Source organism: Gavia stellata, chromosome 8, assembly GCF_030936135.1.
Source record: "Gavia stellata isolate bGavSte3 chromosome 8, bGavSte3.hap2, whole genome shotgun sequence".
Lineage (NCBI taxonomy): Eukaryota > Metazoa > Chordata > Aves > Gaviiformes > Gaviidae > Gavia > Gavia stellata.
This window is the reverse complement of record NC_082601.1, coordinates 24884830-24902574: the sequence shown is the minus strand read 5'-3', so window position 1 is coordinate 24902574 and position 17745 is coordinate 24884830. Positions and strand designations below refer to the sequence as shown.

General features: G+C 36.0%; 1 protein-coding gene across 2 annotated transcripts in view; it reads left to right on the top strand.

The window, feature by feature from the left end:
• The window catches only part of GPR155 (G protein-coupled receptor 155), a 32069-nt gene that overhangs the window by 9456 nt on the left and 4868 nt on the right, over positions 1-17745 (top strand). The window contains exons 3-14 of one of the 2 annotated variants that reach the window (XM_059820366.1): positions 2614-3013; positions 4381-4546; positions 5840-5995; positions 7064-7147; positions 8471-8591; positions 9908-9992; positions 10075-10165; positions 11251-11476; positions 12119-12220; positions 13960-14093; positions 15636-15731; positions 17470-17534. In XM_059820366.1, the coding sequence (XP_059676349.1) occupies positions 2614-3013; positions 4381-4546; positions 5840-5995; positions 7064-7147; positions 8471-8591; positions 9908-9992; positions 10075-10165; positions 11251-11476; positions 12119-12220; positions 13960-14093; positions 15636-15731; positions 17470-17534 (1726 nt within the window). Of the gene's footprint in view, positions 1-2613; positions 3014-4380; positions 4547-5839; positions 5996-7063; positions 7148-8470; positions 8592-9907; positions 9993-10074; positions 10166-11250; positions 11477-12118; positions 12221-13959; positions 14094-15635; positions 15732-17469; positions 17535-17745 lie in introns of those variants that run through there. The other variant, XM_059820367.1, reaches the window with a different exon arrangement.

Below are 17745 nucleotides of genomic sequence, written 5' to 3'. Positions count from 1 at the left end.
CAGACCCCCCGATACCGATACAGATGGAATTACTATGATAGAAAGCTTTGTTTTTTTGTTACCAGGTGAGATGATACAACTCTGACAGAACAGCTTCATCTACTCTCTGCTGTTGTATTGTTAAAGCTTAGGTGTAGCAGAAGTGTTGTGTAGATGATGGCCTAGTTACCATGACTTTAATGGTGCTGATTGTATTAAGCATGAGCAACTAGTGTGTGATTTATATGTAATTTTGAGCATCTGGGATGTGCAAAATTGTTTTTTTAAAAAGTATTAAAAGATCTTTAATTTCAATTTTTTGTTATGATCAGCAAGCAGGCACCTTGATTTAAATAAATAAACATTTTTCACCAGAGATAGAAGTTGTGGGTTATTTTCACTGTCTTAATGATTCCTTAAGAGTGATTTCTTTTTTTTCCCCACTGACTCAGCAGTCTACATTGGTTCCACTTTACATTACTCAGTAAAATGCATTGTGACTTCATACATCAGTTAAATTACTTACAGAGCTTAATATATTGTGTTAAGTGTACAGTTTCACTTTGCCAAAAAATAATGATTTATTACATTTTTCACTCAGACATTGTTTACATATGACTTGTGTTGAGTTGCATTTGAGTGAAATGGGCATTCTGTATAAAGCAGTATAAAAGCATCACTCTAAGGTTTGGGGTTTTAGAAAATTTTGAATTACATAAAAAGTGTCCAGCATGTTTACAGTGGTTTTATTTATCAGAATATATTTAGTGTTTAAAGGTGGCTTGTTAAATGCAGTAACTAACTACAAACTTGTTTGTTCAGCAGTTTATTCAGGAGTTTAGGACAGGTAGCTCTTGTATGCGTACTTTAATCATGCCTTGTAAGAGGAAAAGCACCTTTAGTGCTTTTTCTTATGTACTGGAAATCAATTAATTGCAAATATCAGTTTATTCAATCTAAAGAGGAGGCTGTTTATAGTAAAAGCTGATTTAGCACTTAGGAGATCCTGTCATTCCAGATGCTTAACCAATATGAAGGTTAAAATTTTGAAATTTTTGGATTTTGAAAAGCATAGTCACGAGGGAAAACTTTTTCAGAAGAGAACAGGTTTAGTATACAGGGAAATGGAAATACATGCAACAGTTGGCTGCTTAATGATCTTAAACTTCATTTAGTACTTTAAGAGTGCTAAGTTATCCTATAGGAAGGTCCAGTAGGTGTATTTATGCAATAGCGCTTCCTTTTTTTTATATTCTTTGTAGTACAAATAGAGCTGCATGTTAAGATACTTCTGCCTGGGGAAGAATGTGTTTCTCTCTAACTTGGGTAGAAAAAACTAAAATGGAAAGCATCACTCTGCGTATTTCTGAAAACTATTGGAAATAACAACATTATAAGGCAGGTAAAAGGTAAATGTTATCTTTCCAAAGTAGTTTGGAAAATTAACATGGCATTCTTACACAGATAAGCTCTCTATTGTTAACCATATAAAGAGCAATTTTGGTAGATTTAATTCATCATTTAATACACGTATAGGAAGTACAACAGTATAGACTTAGAAGTTTTAAAATAAAGTAATTTCACTTGAACTCTTTGTTTATAAAACACATTTAAAATGCAAACATGAAGCAGTGATGACAATTTAAACGTTATTTTACTGCTTATGTGAGAAAGTGCTTTATATGCATAATTTCTCCTTTTCCTTTTCTATTTTTCAATATGAAGTAACAAAAGTATGATAGGGAGACCAAAACCATCTGCATTCTGCAGGATTCAAGACCTCCCATCTTTAGAAGTAACTTTCCTGCCCTTAATGTAGGGTATTATAATTAAAAAAACCCAAAATCCTACTTTAATTTTTTTTTTTTTTTAATTCACCCCAGGATAGAATCTTGTATATATTTCCAGAGTCTTTTGATGATTTTGAAGTGCTGTTAGCACAAACTTCAAGTAAGAAGCAGTTCTACCTTGACTCACAAGTATGTAGTAGCAGTGAAAACAAATGCTCATGATTTAAAGTTCCTTCAGGGACCCGAACTATGGCAATAACTCTTGTCAGGAGTAGTCCTAGAAAATGAACTAATAATTATGTGCTAATGTATTTTTTATTTGGTTGTTGCTTTACTGTGTTGTATGGAATCAGTGTAGAAAGATTACACCTGATTTATCCATTGAAAACTGGTTAAGTTCCAGAGGTGTGAGACTCCCCTAAGATGAGAAGCAACTTGTGACCTGCAAAGGTGCATGTAATTCTCCATGACTCTCATGTTTCTGGGGAGGAAAGGCAATTCGGCAAAAAAACAATTTTTTTCAGCATGTGGGATAACTCAAAGGGCCTGTGGCATTGTTATGTTATTTTCTTTTTTTCCTGTAAATGTTGAATATTCACAGAATCATTAAATAGTGTTGGATATCTTTGATCTGTAATGTGTTCATTAGATGACTGTGGCCTAATGGTGATTGGGCGTACTTCTCTTAACTACATCATCTTATATCGATTGTAAATGCAGTTACCTCTAAAGGATAATGAAATAATTTTTCTCTAGTTTTCAGACAACAAAACTTAATTTCAATGTTAATATATTCTTGTACTGAAATGTTATTACTCATCACTTTTCATTTCCTGTCTTCTAGTTGAAGCTTTATATCAAACCACTTACCCAGAATATCTCCAGTACATTTACCTAGTGGCTCCAATATCTCTTATGATGCTAAACCCTCTTGGGTTTATCTTCTGTGAAATCCAGAAGTGGAGGGATAATCGCACTGTCTCACACAGCAAAATCAAAATAGTGGGCCTAGCACTCCTTCGAGTTTTGCAGAACCCAATTGTGTTCATGGTCTTCATAGGAATTGCCTCAAACTTTATTCTTGGCCAGAAAATTCCTGAATACCTTGAAAACTTCCTTGACGGACTGGGCAGTTCATTTTCTGGCTCCGCACTTTTTTACCTTGGACTAACTATGGTGGGACAAACAAAAAAACTGACAAAGGGTATGTTTGTTGCACTGATCCTTCTCATCACAGCTAAACTGTAAGTTTGATTTATATACTTTTATAATTTTGTTCTCTAGATGTTTTAAGCTCTGAATATACTGGTCAGATGGCTTTTCTCTCAAAATCATTACAGTGACAGTATGTTTCACTTCTAGTATTTTGGGTGAGTGCTTCCCAAACTGATAGTATACAACTGTTAACTTGTAAAAGAAATTTTGCACACGACAAACCTGTTGTGAGGCTCTGCAGAGAAAAAAGTTCAGGGGTGCTGTGGCTTCATGGACAGCCCGCAGGCCATCTGTCATGAATGGGTGTTTGGGAAATTACTAGCTTAAATTAAAATTTACTAGTTAAACTCACTCTTGTCTAACTATAACTATTTAAGTATTATTTGATTTAGTATTTGTATTTTCTTTGGATTACACAATACATCTCTCTATTAGTTGGTTTTCCTTGCTTTGTCTATAAATCTTTGAAACTGCTATATTGGGAGAGCTTAAAAATGGTCGCTTTATGCTCTTAAACTGTCTGACATTTAAGCATGAATAAATGACAATTCGTATTTAGAACTTATGCCATCATTACCTTCCCTTGAGTATATCTCAGTTACTGGTGAACTAAATATTTTATTTGCTATGGAGCTACAACTGACATAATAGAACAATTGTTTGGTGGTTCAGTTTATACTGTAAAATTTGAAGGTGCATTTGAATATCAGTACAACTAACTAGCAAACTTAAAGACCTAGTTTGTAAACCCGCTCAGTGACAAATTTTGTAAGAACATGAGAAAAAATGGTTTTTAGTGTTACCACTTTGCTTTACTGATGAGTTTGTGATTAGCATATGTAAGGCTTACATGGGGAGTCTGTGTGAGATCTGGGGTACTGCTGAAGGCGAACAGAATAGCATTGATGCAGGGGTTTTTTTTGCTGGCCAAAACTTTCAGAATGGGGTAGTTAAGCTTGAGCCCTTGTTATATTTCAGACAGCTTTAGGAAAGGTGGTCTGAGTTTCAAAGCTGCTGACTACTTATAGCTACAGTTGAAAAATGAGGGGGTTTTTTTTGTATTTTACCTTTCTAAATCTGAGGTTTATACAAAGAATGTGTCTGCACAGAGAATGTGTTTATAACCCAGAGTTTGTTGTCATTTTTACAATATTTTTTTTTTGTGTATGGGGTTTTTTTTTTGGTTTGACTTGTGATACAAAATCTTGAAGCAGCTGGTAAATGTCCTGGTAACAGTAAAGGCAATCATCCAAAGTGATGTCAGTACTTTGCTTTCCATAAATAGTATTCAAACAAGCCTTAAATTTCCTTTTGGTTCATTTTCTGAGTAAAGAAGAGTCTATTGCTATAGCTTGAGTAATTTTTTTTTAATTACTTTTTTCCTCTCTCTTTTCAGACTTATGATGCCGTTTCTCTGTAGAGAAATGGTGGAACTCTTGGACAAGAGTGACAGCGTAGTCAACCACACCAGTTTATCAAACTATGCATTTCTTTATGGAGTTTTTCCAGCAGCACCTGGTGTCGCAATATTTGCAAGTCAATTTAATATGGAAGTAGGAATTGTATGTAGTTAGCTTTTCCCAAACATGTACTAACTTTGGGCTTAACTCTGTTGATTAAATACTTAAATAAGTAGGTTTAATGAATTTGCTTTTCTGTAGTATAGACTCCTTAGATTTATTTGTACTCCCTAGATCTCAAATAGAATTTGTGTTTCAGGTTATTAGTTAAGCAAAGTAATCTTTCCTGATGTCTCAAGTGTCTTGATAGTACACGTTCATAAATAAGTCCTCATACTTTTCTTATTCGTGACTCTAGTAGGAAGAACTAGGATAACTTTAAATGTAAAGAACTTGTATCTTTGTTGTGGGTTTGTTATGTTTTGGTTGTTTTTTTTTCAAAGACCTTATCTTTGAGCTACTGTTTTTGTAAGAAAAAACAGAAATTATGTTACTGACTTTAGTAGGAACAGTGTTAACTCGATGCTGAAAACGTATGGAAGAACTTACGCTTTAACTGATTCTGTTGTGTTCTCCTTCAGTTAAATCTTGTGATAGAAATGCATTTTACTTTTTTTTTATAGTAGAGGGTATCAATTATCTTTTCAACTTAAATTTTATAAATTTCATAACTGTTTCCTTTCTTCCACTTGAAGTGACATTAAAACATTCCTGTTGAATTCCATTATTTTTAATGTTATCTGTTTTAGGTTTGTTTAGTTGGGTTTTTTTTTAAAGAAAAGGAAAAAAAAAAGGACACTAAAAGTAAACCTTACAAGATAGAATTTTGTGCCAAACAAACTCAGGAAATCTCTTCAAAACAGAGATCTGTATTATGAGTAACAATTCACACTTCCATCACTGTGCAAATTCTAGAAAGCAGAGAGTCAATTAGAAGCCAAAATAGAAATCACTTAAATATAAATACATATGGCTTCTTCTCATGAATTGGTGCATATTAGTATTTGCGTAACTACATGTTTTCTTATTTATTTACAGTGTGAATCTTTGCATCCAAAAGTAAATTCTGACATTGTAAATCCACTCCTAGACTATAGTCGTTAGTATATTTGACACCCATGAAAAAGCTCTGTAAGAATCTGCAGTGGGAAACTCTATATTCCTACTGTTCCAGAAGCTTGTTAAAATTTTCAGTTTAACTGTGTGTATAAAATGGGTACTTTCTGGCTCAAATGCAAAATAATTTGTTATAGAAACAACTCAGTGATTTGTTAAAGGTCTATGTATGTTTAATTCAAAGGTACAGTTTTGCCAATGGTTGTAGTCCTGAAAGCAGATTATTTAGCTTGAGATCTGAGTAACTCTCTTCTTGTTTCTGTTTGACTCTTTTTGCAGATTACCTCAGGCATGGTGATAAGCACTTTTGTGTCTGCACCTATCATGTATGTTTCTGCGTGGCTGTTGACCATTCCATCTATGGACCCCAACCCGCTGGCATCTGCACTCCAGAATGTTAGCTTTGACATAAGTATTGTCAGCCTCATTTCTCTGGTAGGTGTTGATGAAGTGAAATACAAAAGCACACTGTCATGTCAGGATAGTGTTAGTATACAAGTAGCAAATAGAGTCATGATAAGATGACTCGCATTTCCTTGTTGTATCCTGTTGCAGAAGGATGAGGAAGGAGTTAAAAATCTTCTTGATTTAGCAGTGGGTGAACTGGAAAGCTGCACTGTAGAGAAAGATAGGTAAGTGAATTAGAGCAGTAGTGCAGGGCTTAAGAGTTTGTCCTTTTCATCTTTTGGTTAAATAACAGGGTGTGCGGGAATAACAGTACTAGTTTACACCTCAGGGAATAATTACATCAAGCCATGTGAGGTGCTTGGATATCACAGTAATGGAGGCTGTGTACAAACTTCAGCTCCAGAAATGTCAGTGAATATTTATTTAATGAAGTATTAATGAAAATGTTGAACTTGGAAGTTTTAATTTAGTTTTATCAGATTTCTTTCCTAGAAATTCTGGGTTCACAGTTCTTAAAAAGTGGGTTGATAATCCCGAAGTCCAATGTGAATTGTATTTTGGCTTTATAGGCACTACGGGTAGTGTGTTTATTTTGTTTGCTTTTTTAAAATAAAAACATCCATGTTGGAGGGAGTTGGAATTTTCTTAAGTTGTTGTTTTACTGAAGTCCTCTTGTCTTGAAACTGTACCTCGAGGGAAGCCACAAGTGAACACTGGCTCTTGCTGTCACAGATAATTTTGGGAGATTCAGGGAAGGGGGGCAGAATTTTAAATTCTAAATTGCCAGGCTACTCTGTGGTCATTTATGTCCTGAGGAACATCCAGCCTTCTGCGCACTAGAGGCAAGTTCTTGGTGCTTCCTGGAAGTACTTCACCATCATGAGAAAACAAAGATGCATTGCTTTTTCTGGACATAGTTGCTGAGGCATAGGGACTGGCAGCAGATGGTGTCAAGCTGACTACAGTAGTCATGTTGCTAAGAAACTTTTCAAGATTTGTTGTATATTTAGTTTCACCATAGTCTGCCAGAATACTCATCTTGTTCTTTTGGGTTTTGTTTCACTCTTGAATTCAATTTTTTCTTGTATGTTACAGATCTGGTCTCTTATTGTTGTTCTTCTGAGTAAGAAATACAAACAGCTTCCTCATATGATTACAACAAATCTACTTGTTGCTCAGGTCAGTAGTAAGAAGAATGCTGTTGTGTGAGTTTTATTGTTTGTTTTTTTTTAAAGTCTTTTAACATTTTTACAAGTTTGGTTTCTACAGTGATATCTTTGTAGCCATCTATGGAGGGTAGGGGAATCTAATGTGCGACTTGCCTGAACAATTTCTCTGCCTTAAAATACACCCTTGAAGAAAATAATAGTTGATGCTGGTTTTCCAACAGAACTATAAGCAATTAGAATGGAGGGTGGCTTCTGAAATATATTTTTAGCTTTATAAGTTACTGCCTAATACTGTTAAGTGCACTTCTGTATCAATTTGTGCCAATCTGAAGTCAGCAATGCCAGGATCAGCAGCAGCGTATGTTTGACTCTATGGTGACCTGCTTCAAAGAGCTAAATAGAAAAATAATCCCTGTGCTGGTTTAGCTCCCTTAGGTGGCTCTCTGAGGGATCAGACAGGTGCCAGTGCTGATGCAAGGAAGGGGTGTGGGAATGCATGGCTGGTGGCTAGGGAAGGGCAAAACCAAATAGCTCTGGATTAATTTTAATTGTTATTTAAATGAGAGAAAACTATAGAGTACATGTTCCTTCTTCCCTTGAAGTCAACTGCAAAACTGCAGTTTAATCCAGTGAAGAGGAGCCTGTGCTTGTAATATGGCTGTGTGGTAGTGCTTTCTGAAGTGTTTTGTAGTTTAAAAAAAAATGCATATATTTAGTAAACTCTCTGAGGTCTGATCAGGGAGTCACAGTTAAAAAAAGTCATATATGAGAATTGCAGGTGCTTCTTGTCTATAATAGCAAAGGTAGCTTTCATCTTTAAAAAAATTTTGAACTACTGTATTACTGTTTCCATAATATTTCAGCCTACCTTTTCAGATTCTTTAAGTACTAAAACTGTCATATATGCAGTATCACTGGGTGAAAACTTGTGCAATTCTTGGCTGAACAAACATCTGTTGATCTCAGCTTCATGTCCAAATCATTTCAGATAAATGGTTTGGACTTAACAAAAGCTTTACATTTTACTTAGATATATAAAGATTATATATTTTTTTTTTCTGACTTGCCTTCTACCAGTTTATCTGAGCTATATAATGGCTGTCAAAAAAAACCCTCCTGCAAATAGGGTACCATAGTCAGTGACATAACTGTAATACTGAGTTTACTGCTGCACTGCTTTACTGCTATGAGAACTATCCAATTCATAAAATCACACTCCAGTGAATCTGGGGTGGAGTTTCAAAGCTTATTGTAGCTATATTACACTGTGTTCAATTTTTCTTGTCATCCTGCTTTCCCAGTTTGAATGATAGTATCTTACCTTTCTTTCCAGTTTTTTGCTTGCATTGGAATGGTGGTATGGAATTTCATTGTTAAAGAGAAAGACCTCACCATGCAGATTCTAGTATTTATATTCCTCTACAGCTCGCTTTATAGCACCTACCTGTGGACAGGTATGATTTTTCTAGGCAGAACCTAGGTACTGTAATAAAAGATTAATGTACTGAAATAATTTTATTATATTCTTCAGAGTAATTGTTCCTTTCACTTGAATGTAGTTCTACAAATATGCATACTTGTAAGCTGTGCCAAGCTGCAGCACTGGCAACACAGGGTTCTGTGTCAGGCACTGCTTCTGCTGTTTGAAGCTTATACCTAGGCAGGTCTTGTTTGTCTTTGCTAGATACAGCAGCCTTGGTAGCTTGTGACAAAAGACAAGAACCTACTCTTAAGGCAGAAGTGATTACAAGTAGAGTGAATGTGGTGGGTTGCCCTTCAGCTAGTCAAAATCTTACTGGCGATTTTTAATTAAAGCAGATTTTAAGATTTGTAATTATTCGGCATTAAGTAGATTTAAAAACTTTGTGCCTCAAAAAAGTAGGAAATACAGAATGAAGGGAAATACCGAAGTAGCTTTAACATTTCTTTCCCCTGGCAACTGTAATTTCTAAAAACAGCGTGTGTGTTCTGCAGGTGTAGATGATTAACAAAGGGATTACTTGAAATAGGCAGAATTGAAAGATGCATCAGGAAGCTTGGAGAACCTTACATGTATGATTGAAAAGAGTCTTTGTATATTCAGGAGACTTTTTATACCCTTCCTGAGTCCAGAAGTCTAAGGGTTTAATTCCTGTGGTGTTTTTGTGGAGTAAGTTTTATTTGTGTTTAGCTGAAATAGGGAGCTCATGATTAGTATAGCCTAACATAAATACTAGCTTTGCTTCAGCATGGGGAGTGTTGCTGAGCTGCTGAGTTGTGAATAGAATAGGCAGTTCCAGAAGATACTCCCATATATAGTTATATATGTAAAAATATGTAAAACTTTTTTGTTAAATTTATCATTTACTTTATAAAGGAATAGTCAGTTTTTAAAGGAATGTTAGAATACAACATTATTTGTTGGTTACTTAAGATTGTCAGTCTAGAACTGCTGTTGATACTTAAGAAATTAGTTACTTGTGTCTTAAATGTTCTTACGACATCTTTTATATGCTTGTGAACCTTTCTAAGCATTTAGAAGTGGATGTTTAATATAAAATGTCCTGGAATTTCTTCAATGTTTTATTATTAATATGATTTTTTTTAAGATAATAGGTGTTTCTATTTTACTTTCTCAGAATACAAATAGAAAAACAATTTTGGACTATTTGAAGGTCTGAGAAGTATATCTTAGTTATTGAGCAGGTCACATCATAGAGTTTCTAGACTCTGTATTTATCAGACCCCTTTTTAATAATAAACAAGGCATTTCTTTTGCCGTTTTTTGTAGGTTTTCTATCTTTATCTTTGTTTCTGTTGAGGAAGAGAGAAACAGTAAAGATTCCCATTGGATTTATTATCATAGCTGGTTGGGGGTAAGTTAATTCAAATATTTCCCTGTTAGAATTAGTGGGAGCTTGCTAAATATGTTACTTTGTTCGTATTTTGCTCTTTCAGAGTCCCAACACTTCTGGTGGGAATCTTACTAATCGTTGGTGAACATAACAACATTAGTATTGACTCTGCCTTTTTCTATGGAAAATACCAGGTATGAACATGTTCTGTCCTCATCACTTCAGACTTCTGCTGTGTCCAATAAATACATTATTGAGAAATTGCGTTCTCTGTTTCTTATGTAAGTAGCTTTCAGTTGAAGTACAGGCTACCGTAATAACAGTATCATTATAGAATGCTTATAGATTGATGCAAAAATGTATTTCTGTAATGAACCATTAGGAAAACTTGTTTGAACAAGGACCTTCACGTTTAGGCAGTTATGACTAAGAAAAAGAGGCTTCCCAAAGAAAAGGCTTAGGAGTGGTAATGAATTGCAGAGCCCTACTCCTGGTGACTAATTTGTAGTCTCTCGATAATTATCTAAAATTGTTACCATCCAATAGCTAATTAATGGCTTTTGGTCTGTAATAGATAGGTTCTACATTACATGAACTATGGGAGGCTTCTCTGCACAATCATGAGTTGAAAGTCCCTGAGCCTGAACTACTGTTTTTACCAAAAAATAGTTCCTCTTATCAGAGGATGTGAAGTGCACTGGCATAGATATTTGTCATGTTTTCCCTCTGTCTTGCTTATGGTTAGAGCGTCTATGAGTCTCTCGGGGTTATTCATGTGGCATTTTCACAAGTACTAAAACAGCCTCACAGTGGACTCTGGGTATCGGTGGCAGATGATTAGAAGGAACGATTAATTAACGGGATGCTCCCCATTGGGGAAAGCATAGAAATTAGAGCTGTGACAGAGGGTGACAAGAGCACGTTCCTCTGTGGAATTAAAAGGTACCTGAACAGAACTAAAACTGGAGCAGTAATGATCCTGAGGGGAAAGATGATCATGATGAGGCAATGTTTTTGGATTGCATGGGAAATAGGGGTCCCCACTTTAAAAAAAAAAAAAAAAAAAAAAAAAAAAAAAAAGTGCTGAGTTACTCAGGCAAGGAAAATTAGTCTCGTGTACTGATTGCTCCTTCAATACCACAAGGTGCAAGAGCAGTAAATATAGAAAACTCTGTCTTATTCAGACGCACTTGTTAGGAAAGTACAGAAATTAGGCAGATACATGCAACTATTTTCCTTTATTTTGTATTTAAGTGTATTTTCTTTGCTCTCTTAACAGATAATTACCACAGCAGTGATCCTGTTCATCAGTATACTGATGTCAGGTATCTCACTTATGTGCATGAACAGAAATAGGCAAGAGTCAAGCTATGAGGTATTGAACCCATATTCACCGCATAGCCAAGTGGAGGAGGTTGGAGTGGAAGGGAGTGAGGGTAATCAAGTTTCAGCCGCTGTGCCTCAGCCTTCTGCAGGATCTTCTGCACAGGCATCTGCAGAAAGAGGTAGGAAAAGTAGATTTGTAAAAGAATAAATGGCTCAGGATACAACAAAATAATGTTCCAAATTTAATTCTGACCTGGGAAGGACAGTTGTTTACACCTTCAAGTGTTACACTAGGACAGAAGAACATATAGATATAACTGCCCAAGGATTTAGGTTTATGTTTCTAAGGAAAATTTGATGGTTATCACTGTAAGGGTGGGGGAAGTGGACAGGAAAAAACGCATGTGTATGGTTTTTATGTAAGTAGTGGTATCTTGATAGGGATATGATAAATGCAGTCCACTAGGCGTCTTAGATTGTTTACCCACTAAACCGTCTCTCTGCGAATGAATTATATGCCTGCAGCATTGCTACTCAGTATGTTTCTAATCCTCCTTGTTTGTATGTAGCCTTTTTGATCACTTCCCTTATGTTTTCCCTCTAGGTAAAAGTACTTGTGTTGCTTCTATGGTGGTAGTGCTATGTTAAATATTTATATATATTCATAGTGTAACCCATTTAAAAAAATTAAGTCTGCTTTCTCCTTTTGGGTTATTTTTGAGCATAATAGTTAAAGCTATATAGAATATATGGTTATACTTGGAAAATAAATTATGGTAGTGAAAGAAGCTAACTATCCTGTTACTGTATACACTTAATAGGTTGCTGTTCTTGTCAAACAACAAATGGTGAATTATCCTGTGCTAAAGAGAGCAAAGCAGTGTCAAATGCTGTTGGAAGCAAGGTTCCTTCAATTGAGACAGGTAAAGCAGTAGTGTGTCTTTGTTTTAATACTACAAACTCTTCTGCAACATTTATGTGTGGTGTTCTCACAAAGAAACTGTTTGGGCTGTTGTTCTCTCAGCTCTACCTGGATAACTTATATTTCATATTAAATTCAACTATTAGGCAATATGTTAGGTGTTTGTTCTCTTCTGCCTGATAGTTGTTAGTAATCTTTCAGTGCTCAAGATGGACACTTGTTTTGGGTTGTTTTTTTTCTACCACTAAGCTACTTTAACACGTCCTTCTGAACATTTAGACTTTATCTTTCCATTATTGCCTTGTTTGGATGCTGGGAAGCTGAATGCATAACCCTGTTTTTCCTCAAGTTTTCAACTTAAACACACTTTTTTACATGCTTATATTCACATCTTGTGTCTTCTAAAATGGCCTTTGAAGCCTTTGTTGTAATCATGTTTTGAATGAGAAACTTTAGATCTAGAGGAGCAAGCACTTACTGCAGATTAGACGAAATGTCCATGCTGCTGTATTATCCATGTCTAGGGGAGAGAGATGGAGAAAATCGGCTAAGGGGCCTTAGGAGTCCCTAAAATAGAAAAAATGGATCCAAGTGTCTGTTCAGCACCTGATGGAAAACTTGCATGCTCAGCCCATTCTCATTGTACAACGCTTTCAATAATCAAAGCTAGCTGCAGTGCAACCTTTCTTTTTTTCCTGTTTTCTTGGTTTTTTGCATCCTTAACAAGGAAGTTCATATCTTTATGCTTTGTTTGGATGCAGCGTAACTTTCAACGAATCTAAATATTTCACACTGAAACATACTTAGTTATGTCTCCTCTCTTACAATGCTAGCTTTCCACCTATTGCCAGCTATTTTATCTATTAAGTAATTCAGACAAGCATCATAAGAATGTCTTCCAATGATGAAGGAAGGCCAGTTTAATTTTCTTATCCTAAAAGATAAGGTAGAAGATACCTTATGATTGAGTGGAAATTTTTTCGACCTACTGAGTGAATGCTTCAAAACTATAAATCAGTTAAAGCAAATTGTAATGGATACACTTGTGTAACTCTGGCTGCAATAATTACTAATCCTCCTGCTATCCTGTTGAACTGCTGTGACAGGTATCTGGTACAAATACTTAGGTATGTCCTTGCCAGGAAGTTTTTCACTGCCATCTAGAGGAAGATACTCAGAATTCCTGAGAACTCTGTAGCTGGAAGACAAGCATCCATTCTCTGTGTGTTTGGCTCTTTTGATTGATAGAATTTGACAGTGTTCTGATATACCATGTTAAAAATACAGTCACAGAACTGAAATAAATACAGTTGATTGTCTGATCTAGAGCTCAACAATGCTGAGATACAGAGTAAAAACATAAGAGCTGATGGTACATTTGAAATATTTATTCCAGAAATTTATTCTAAGTTTAAAAACTGTTAGGAGAAAATGCTATTTTTTCATTATTTCTAGTAGTGTTTTCTAAATGTTAACCACAACTGAAGTTTGCATTAAATCTTTGAAAGAAGAGGTTGGTTGCAAAAACTTTCTTCATTTCAGGAGCACGCGTAAACTACTGTTTCATTCGAGAATAGATGTCTGAACAGGTTATTGTCAAAGCTAATATTAAATTTTGTGTGTGTATGACTTCACTAGAGATACTTACAAGGTAATTTAACTCAGCAAGTTACATTAACAAGTTTGCTCATGGAGTTTGTAAGTTAGAAGCCTAATGAAAAATTCTGGTTTGTTTTTCAGCTGATCAGTGTGTGAGTCATTGCAGTGCTCAAACCTGCGTATTGGCTCAGGAAGAGCAGCTTCTACAGACTGGAGACAAACAGCTGGCCAGACATGTGCTGCTGTGCTTACTTCTTATTGTTGGCCTGTTTGCTGTAAATATTTTTTCTCCCCATGTTGTTTAACTCGTTGAGGTGGAATGACTTTTAGGAAAGCTATGTAGACAGTCCAGTAAAAATCTTCTAATTCCTCATGTAGCAATTCATTAAATAAATTAGAGGCTTTATTTTGTTCCCTTGCTGGAAGAGGAAGATCATAAAATTAATTTTTCTGTGCCACATCATAAATTAAAGGCAAGTTAAGATTGACGGTGTTAAGTGAGCAAACCACACAGGAGAACCCTAAAGGGGAAAAAAAATGGAATTATATAATTTGGTAATTAATTCATCACTACCACCTCTCTTCCCATTTTTCTCAAAAGGTAGTCTTATTCCCGAGACAATAATTAAAAATTAAAGTCTTCTGAAGGAGACTGTACAAAAACTGTTTGAATTTGATCGTGCTTATATTTGGAACTTGTATTTCCTTGAGGTGCTTCAGTAATGAAGAATAATGTAAGACTTTATTTGAAATGGGGAAAATGCAGTTTTGTTGCTTTTAGTGGTGGTTTGGAGGCAACATGGCTAAATTGGTATTGCCAAGCATCATTGCTGACTAGATCCCAGCTGTGAAGGTGGCTGCTGCTGTGTAGAAGTGTGAAATACCAGAATGTAAAGCATTGGGGATATAATTTGAATTTTAACTGTGACAAAGGTGAGAAACAACTCCCTCTGTTTGAATGTAATGCTCAAAGTTGAGCTTCTTGTGGATGACAATTAGGGGGGAAGTATTTTTATTTGAAATGGAAAATTTTGGCACAAATTATGGCACAAATATGTAATACTGCAAAGTAGGACAGTGTGGTACAACTATGTAATGTAATAGTTACTACTGTTGCTTTTCAGGTCCTGTTAAATTACAAAACAGATGTTTTCTCTCTCTCAAATTTCATGAATCAAATATTCCATGTTGATATATTTTTTACATCTTCTATATTTAAGAGATGTCCCAAATGTTAGCATCTATTTTAGTTGTATCTCAATGATTACATAGATACAATTAAATGAGACCAGTTACATTAAAGTATTAGCCTTTACACCCAAAGGGGTTAACTTTGGAGGTTTTTTTTCTTTCTGTCAGGCATCTAAAATTGGTGGTATGTGCTTCAGCTTAATGCAATCTTAACTATGCAGAAAATATGTAGAAACCACTGATCTCAGCTAAACAGACCTAAAGGCAAATACTGCAAATCTGTCTGGGCTAATATTGTCTGTGTTAAGTTGAATACCTAAGTATGCTTAAGTCAAGTTCCCTATGTAAACATGTAAAGGGGCAGGACCTCCTCACTGGTATGTTTTGTAGTATTTTATTTAAAAACAAACAAGCTCTCCCCCTCCCCCAGCTATTAAGCCTAACTAAAATGATGTTTTTAGGTGTTTATTCCCTCTTATTTTTATTTATCTGAATCATTTGTTAAATAAAGACAGTGATAATTGTCCAAGAATCTGTTAGCATTTGCGAGTAAGAAAGTGCTTTTGATTTTTAACACTCAGGTTAGTTTTGTGGGGTTTGTTGGTTTTGGTTTTTTTTCTTAACAGAATCTTTCCAGTTGTTTGTGGTGGCTGTTCAACCAAGAGCCTGGACGGCTATACGTGGAATTGCAGTTCTTCTGTGCTGTGTTTAATTTTGGTCAGGTACTTATCGATGTTTGTTCTGAAAATAACTTTGTTAGTGTTGCAGCATATGCTGTTACAAGCACTGTAAATTGAAGTCCTCAGACAATGCTGAAGTCACCAACTCCTTATGTTGTTTTGCCTTTTTTTCTCAAGTTTTTTCTTTTGCTTTGATAGCTTTCGTATCATAATGCATGTCTTATGTGCGTGAGCATGTTTTATGCGCATGAACACTTTGAAAGGTACAAATGACAACTGAGTGCCAAATGCCTATGGAAATTGAGTAGGATTTTAGCTTTATTTGTACCAGAAAGTTTCATCGGTGTGGCTTCTGTAGAATTACACCAGTATAACTGAAACGGTGCAAAATGGCTACATGGATACTTTAGCTATAAGGCTTTAAGATATTATTTCTTCAGTTTCAGTTACAGCACCATTAACTAATAGCTGACAATTAGATGTGTAATTGTTCCAGCTGCACATAGCCTATTTCAGTGCAAACTGACAGAGGGTAGCTTTGTTATCTACGAAGGTGAATCACAGAATCACTACGGTTGGAAAAGACCTGTAAGATCATCAAATCCAACCATCAACCAACACCACCGTGCCCATTAAACCATGTCCCGCAATGCCATGTCCACACGTTCCTTGAACACCTCCAGGGATGGTGACTCCACCACCTCCCTGGGCAGCTTATTCCAGTGTTTCACCACTCTCTCAGTAAAGAAATTTTTCCTAATATCCAGCCTGAACCTCCCCTGGCACAACTTGAGCCCATTTCTTCTTGTCCTGTCACTAGTCACTTGGGAGAAGAGACCAACACCCACCTCTCTGCAACCCCCTTACAGGTAATTGTAGAGAGCGATGAGGTCTCCCCTCAGCCTCCTCTTCTGCAGAATAAACAACCCCAGTTCCCTCAGCCACTCCTCATCAGACTTGTGCCCCAGACCCCTCACCAGCTTCGTTGCCCTTCTCTGGACATGCTCCAGCACCTCAATGTCCTTCTTGTAGTGAGGGGCCCACAACTGAACACAGGATTCGAGGTGCGGCCTCACCAGCACCGAGTACAGAGGCATGATCACTTCCCTACTCCTGCTGGCCACACTGTTTCTGATACAGGCCAGGATGCCGTTGGCCTTCTTGGCCACCTGGGCACACTGCTGGCTCATCTTCAGCCGGCTGTCAATCAACACCCCCAGGTCCTTTTCTGCGGGGCAGCTTTCCAGCCACTCTTCCCCAAGCCTGTAGCGTTCCACGGTGAAAGCAAGGCAGTGTTAATACACATACTAGGGAAATGTTTTACAGATCCATGGACAGGTGTGCCTACAAGATGCACTGCAGTATGAAGTAATGATAGTAGTTTTGATACAAAAGCGGCGCAGAAAAATGAATTAACTAGAGACCATTCTAGCATTCAAATTACAATAAGTAAATTTTTTTCTTCACATTAACAAAGACAGATTTAAATAACTGGCCATGTAATGATACTGATGTTTTAAGTGTCAGGTGGCATGTCAAAGCGTTAGGTTTACCGAACTGTTTTCTTGAAGAGTTTCTTTGATGGACTGCTATGTGTTAATCTTTCTTTTTAAGGCCAAATGAACAATCCAAGTAGAAACAAAATGCATTTTGAAAGATATCTAGCGAAGATGGATACTTTTCACATGTGTTTTGGCAATGAGTTTTTAACATTTTATTTCTCTTCTTTAGAAACCAAAGTTTTTGCTTAATGTTGCTTTTCTAATATTTTTCCCTCCAGGGCTTCATTTCCTTTGGTATTTTTGGCTTAGATAAGCATTTAATCATTCTACCATTCAAGCGAAGGTAAATAGATCTTTACACTTACACCTATAAACTTAATTATTAACAATAATAATTTTTAAAGGGTATTGAGTGTTCAGTGCCATCGCATTCCATTTCCTATTTGTTTGACCTTCCAAATTTCTTTTCTCTCCTACTTGTGGAGAGCTAATTGCAGTTCATTGTGCATGAGTTTTTACTGCTGTCCTGATGACACTCCCAAAGACAAAATTCC